This window comes from Streptopelia decaocto (genome assembly GCF_964273445.1).
Source record: "Streptopelia decaocto genome assembly, chromosome: 6".
NCBI classification, from domain to species: Eukaryota; Metazoa; Chordata; class Aves; order Columbiformes; family Columbidae; genus Streptopelia; species Streptopelia decaocto.
The window spans coordinates 16,473,238-16,479,237 of NC_138660.1; the positions used below are offsets into that span (position 1 = coordinate 16,473,238).

At 37.1% G+C, this 6,000-nt stretch overlaps 1 protein-coding gene across 8 annotated transcripts in view; it reads left to right on the forward strand.

Annotated features, from left to right (window-relative positions):
* Positions 1-5,696, forward strand: part of TRIP12 (thyroid hormone receptor interactor 12) — a 76,621-nt gene extending 70,925 nt beyond the window's left edge. For all 8 annotated transcript variants that reach the window (XM_082054919.1, XM_082054923.1, XM_082054924.1 and 5 more), the window contains 4 exons: positions 977-1,090; positions 2,884-2,978; positions 3,184-3,287; positions 4,322-5,696. In XM_082054919.1, the coding sequence (XP_081911045.1) occupies positions 977-1,090; positions 2,884-2,978; positions 3,184-3,287; positions 4,322-4,518 (510 nt within the window). In that variant the 3' untranslated portion in view covers positions 4,519-5,696. The remainder of the gene's footprint in view (positions 1-976; positions 1,091-2,883; positions 2,979-3,183; positions 3,288-4,321) is intronic.
* Positions 5,697-6,000: the final 304 nt, after the last annotated feature.

Sequence of the window (6,000 nt, forward strand, 5' to 3'; positions counted from 1 at the left end):
GCTCTTGGAAATGGCATTTTCATTAAAATCTTGTGTGTGCATTGCCATTAAAAGTAGTTTATAAAGCTAGAATATTCTCCTGTTACTCTTCGTGCCTTTCCTGCAGGCATGTCATTCCATTTTCCTCCTCCCTTTCTTTACCCAAGGATGGTTCCCATGGGAGTTATCTTTGTCAGGAAGTAGAACTATTTCAGCTACCAGTATAATGAAAGACATTTCTTCCTCTCCCCTTCCCCCCTGTACTATAAAGAATGAGGCTGGCTTCATTCTAAATTAGTGGACAAAAAGTTTCTGGAGTGCAGGTATTTTGCCTAACAACTTGATCTCCTCTTAGAATCCACAAGAATAGACTGGAGTTTAATTTTGCCACATGCTCCTGGTCATAAAAAATAATCACAATTCTAAGTCAGCCACTCTGCTGCTAGAATAGCCACAGAATACTGTGCCACAGAATGCAGTAGAACAGCCTTCGGTGCTGCTGGTGCTTACCAGCTTGCTCTTCGGTATTGTGACCTGACTTTTGAAAGCAGGGGTATGTATCCTACCTGAAATTCAATGCCTGACCTTTTTGTAGGAAAGCTTATCAACAGATCCCAATAGGCTTTAGAGAGCTTTCTGGACCAAGTAACTCTTCAGTTACTGGGGCAGGGTTAAATACTTGCTTCAGGAGTCCAGCAGTATCAGTGAGGTTTTTAATCATTTTCAGATGCATCCTTAGATGTAGAATAAAATTCTGTGTTGCATTGCAGCAGCACTGCCCTTGCACACATGCAGCAGTGTCAGCTCACGAATTCAGGCAGAACAAGGCAACGCTGTAGAGCCGCTCCATGTATCTAAGTTAAGTTCAAACTCTGCCACAAATTCAGTGAGCATATGGTTGGGCTTCTGTAGAATTTTTTTCTGCAGCTGTAGTCTTTGGTACAGTAGTTATCATTCCAGGCTTCCTTTGTTCAAATGACTTTTTTTTTCCCTGCAGTTGGTTATATTTTGGGCACTGAATGAAGGTGTTGCCAGACAGTTTGACTCATTCAGAGATGGATTTGAATCAGTCTTCCCCCTCAGTCATCTTCAGTACTTCTATCCTGAGGAGGTTGGTAAACCTGTTTTTACTGATGCTTTTATAACCTTGTATCTATATGTATGGACAGTGTGAACCTGTGTGTGCACTGGATGTACTGCAGTTGTGACAGAGTCTGATTGCATTTCTGATGCATGTTAGTAAAGCTTGGTATCCTTTAAACTGCATACTTAAATGTTAAAGATTTCTGTGTTGGTCATTTATTTGATGCTTTTATTATGAACAGCTCTGTTTTCTTTGCAATTGAGTGTATCAAGCTTTTCTGAAAAAAGTTCTTAAATTTATATATGCAGGCTCTCTATATTAGCATGGGTACTTTAATTAAATTCCTTGTATTGCAGTACCTCTTAATAGCTGTAGGTATGGATGCTACCTGGATGGATGTTCTCTGTGGTTTTCTTTTGTTTGTTTGTTTTAAAAGAGTAATTGGCTTTTTAATAAAGCTTTAGACAGTAAGAGAAGATCAGCTGAGGTGGTAAAGAATAAGGATACTTCATCTTGCCTTGTTGTCACCACCTACCATATCAATTTCCTTGTGAAATTCTTGCAGTCTTAATTGTGTCTCAATTCAGTCCACTTATGATTGTATGGACTAGAAGAGTCAATGTTTTATTACCTGGCCTTTAGGGAGTTTATTTGAAAACTCTGCTTTGAAGGGTTTGTTTCCACCTTGACTTGATGAAATGTTGTGCATGCTCTGAAGCAGTGTGTTAGCCAAGCCTTTCTGTTACTTTTGTTCGTTCTTGGTGCTTTGCAGTGTAAGAGTCCCTTAAAGCTGCTCATAGTGATTCTTCTTTGTGGCTCTCTGGTACTACTTTCAAAGAGTAACACCACTTTTGTTTCTGCAAATTTAGGACTAGTAAAAATGGCACATCATTTTAGTTTCTGCAGTGTTCTACCCAAACTTGTCCATTTTTTAGTACATCCACTGCTGTTCTTCTGTTTTGTTTGGCATGGTTTCACACTTGATTCTGCTTGGAAGTTTTAAAATATGGACACTAGTATATTGTAAATCTACTGTCAATCAAAATTCAGCTATAGGAGTAGTGTGAGATGTAAGATACCCTTTCCTTAATCAGATAAACATGTGTGATCTTGTGTTCTGTTGCTGGTAACCATCCAGCCATTTGAACCTTTCTTAGAAACCATTCCTAAACTATTATGAAGAACATGTAGAATTCTTCATGAACAGAACAGCTAGGTGTGTCAAACCTCTGGTGTTATTGAGACTGGAGCTTTACAACTCCTTGTGTATCCTAGAAGGATGTCTGTAGAAACTTTTAATGTTTTGGCTGTAGCCTGTCTTCTCTGCTTGCCCAAGTGCATAGAAAGAATGGGCAAAATAATTGAAGTACAAAACTGGTGTTTGACAGATTCATCTCTGTCTAATGATTGTGGGGTTTTTTTCTGTAGAAGAGCTCAGAGTTCTAAAAAGCAAGTGTAAGCACTCTAATTCTTCCCATATGACTAGATTGCTTTGAAATTGTGAGATTTTGAAAAAGTTAAGGTGTTTTGGGTTCTCAGTGTAAATTGCTTATTAGGACTGTCTCTGTTCTAAGAGATATGTTCAGCATCTCGTGTGGCAGCGGATTGTATGCAAAGGTAGATTCTGCAAATGAGGCTGTCACTGGGATGAAGTTGTTGCCTTCAAGGAATTTGGGAGGATTGCTTGGGGTGACTGAGGTGGTTTTTCAGCCACCCATTCCAGAAAGTGGAATGCTGGAATGGTAGTTGGAACTGACAGTACTTACCCTACTTCAAGTTCTAAAGGGGAAAATTTCCGTCCTTGTTTTTTAATTCTATAGTTGGAGCAGCTCTTGTGCGGCAGTAAAACGGACACTTGGGATGCAAAGACTTTAATGGAGTGTTGCAGGCCAGACCACGGTTATACACATGACAGGTAATACGGTGTTGGTCTTTTTAAAAATAAATCAATAGTATCACTAGAAAATCTGTATTTAAATAATCTTGATATACTGTTAATCAATCTAAAAGAATGAGACGTATTTGAAAATATTCCTACTGTACTGAATATTAATCTGACGCAATTATTTCAACTAGAAACAAAATAGTAATAGCTTGTGCTTTTTTTTTCCCCTCTGTAGTCGCGCAGTGAAGTATCTCTTTGAAATTCTCAGTAGCTTTGACAGTGAGCAGCAGAGACTGTTTCTTCAGTTTGTGACGGGTAGCCCCAGACTGCCTGTAGGAGGTACATTTTGTTTTATTGCATGTTGCTATATATGAAATCAGTATTACTAATGCGTTTCAGAATAAATGGATTATTTCAGTATAGGAACAAATTACTTATCTGTGTATTTTACAGGTTCATGCTTGTTTGATATTTCTAGTTTCAGAATTAGCTGGGTAGACTTCAGGTAGAATTCTCAGTCTTTGTGTTAATCCCATGACATGCATTCAGTCAGCTCTCTCCAGGCAAAAAAACGTTCAAAATTTAAACAAAAGTGAAAACCCTTAATACTCTATTCTAGAGGTGCATTCAGTTATGGCAGCAACAAAATGATGTGTTCCTACCTGGAAACAGTTGTGTGGGTTTTGTTTTGTTTTCTAGGAAGAAGACAATACTAGCGTAGTGATAAAATTTAATTTCTCCCTGTTTTGAATTTCAGAATTAGATGAGAGGCAGTGAGGAGAACTGAGGAATTTGCTGTCTTTGCTAGGGACCATTATAGAACATATAGTTTACCATATTCACAGCTGAACACTTTGCAAATAAAAATTGAATTTATGTGTTCAATTACTTATATCCTTTGGGCTTTGAGACTTCTTTTTTGTTAAAAAAATGACCTTATAAGAAAGAGTTGATTCTTTAAAAAAAAAAAAATAGAGCTCTTTTGCAGAGAGATGGTGCAGAGAAGATTGAGGGTTAGGAGAACAAAAAGCTGGAGTAAAGGTACAACTGTCATAGATAATTTCTGAGAATCTTAGAAAATATGTATGAAACCAACAAGCTTAAAAATATTGTGATTGGGATAGTATTTAACACCTTCAGAACACCAGTTTGAAAGTAGATGTGTCTAGCTTATGTTTTTTCAATCATCTTAGAAAAGTAATGTACAGAAAGGATTTTAGGTATTTTTAAGCTTGCTACATGACCTTATAAAGTCATATTCTAAACTTTTAAAAACTGAGATTAAGCTGCCAGTTATGAGATGCATGCTTCTGTTACTGTTAGGTGTTCTCAAGAGGAACAACCTTATTCTGAATGTCTTTTCTCATTGATAGGATTTCGAAGTTTGAATCCTCCGTTGACAATTGTACGCAAGACATTTGAGTCTACAGAGAATCCAGATGATTTCTTGCCCTCAGTAATGACTTGTGTGAACTATCTCAAATTGCCGGACTATTCAACTATTGAGATAATGCGTGAAAAACTGTTGATAGCTGCAAGAGAAGGGCAGCAGTCATTCCATCTTTCCTGATCACAATGAAAAATGCAATGTCTGCCTGTTACAGCAAAAGAAAAACTCATGATTCTTTTCTAACTATATCACCTGAGTCAAGGAAACGTGTTACGCCTTCTTGTTGTAGAAAAACGGCTTGCAGATTAAAAACAAAGACACTTGGTTGATATTCATTAAAGGCCCCTGTGGACTTAAAGTGATCAGGCCCTAAAAGTTGTTGTGACAAGGTTTCTTTAGCAAGTTCTTGTTTAAATTATCATTTATTTGATGAGTGAAGTTTTTAACTTGCTTTGCTGTGTGAAATTTAAAAAGGGATGTTTTTCCAGGCTGGAACAATAAATGTCGCTGTGCAGTTTAATACTGGGCTGTGTGTATCCATCTAGCTAAGTCTGAAGTTTTTCCTCCAAAGACAACTTTTGTACATAAGTACAGAAATTAAAAGACACCATGTATTTGACAAACCTAGTTTAGTAGACTAGTTCTGTGTACCCTCACCTGCCTCTAATTTTGCCCATCCTCATGGATTGTCTGATGTGCAATTCACTTGGTTCTTTTTGTGTGCAACATTCAACAATTGTTATGTTTTGGTTAGCATGGGCATTTAACTGCTCCGTGCCTCTTTCTCTGATTAAGATAATTTAAATTTTACTGAAATCAAATATATATTGTCAATATAATTCAGCCTTTGTAACTAGGTAGAACTTTTCTTATAGCATAGTTTTACTGTAGTGCTAGGATATAATGGCGACAGCCTTTACCAGTCAATGCTCTAGAGCTGTTTACACAGTGATTCAGGCAGCAAAAGCCTCTTACTAGAGGCTGGGGAGAATTATTTCTTTCATGTAGTTGAAGTCCAAGAGCTTGGGCTGGCCAGTGTGTATTGTGGTAAGGCCAGAGCATTTCGAATTGATGTAAAGTTTTTTAAAAGACAAATTAGTTGTTTCATTCCCTGTTTGAGTAAAGAGTTTTCTTGTTCTTGACCTAAGTTCCTGCTTACTTTTGTAGGTTTTTCTTTTTTCCCCTGCCCCCAGCTCTAGCTTCGAACAAACAGTTCAGCCTTTGTCTTTTGACACAGATAAAGCACCTGTAAGCAATGCTCTGTCCAACTGTTTTATGTGCTGATTTCTCAAATCTGCAATAATTTACTTCATCAGGTTAATGTTTTTACCTGAATATAAATAAAAAAGTTTGCTTCACCTTTTTGTTTATAGTTTTGTACTGTATGCATAAAGTTCAATTGTGTAAATTGCTGTAATGCAAGTAAATCATCCTAAAATCTACTTGGCTAACAGCCTGCAACTTGTGGATGATTTACTGCTAAAATGAGACCTTTTAAGACCTCCAGCTTAGAGGGCAATTTTTTCTTTCTACGGGTTCAAAAAAAAGGACGATTACAAATATTCCTGAGATGTACCTGCTATAGTTCATCTCTCTGAAAACATGATAGTTACTTTCTTTTATTCAACTTTGAGAAATCAAAATTCATTTCAGTGCTTAGAA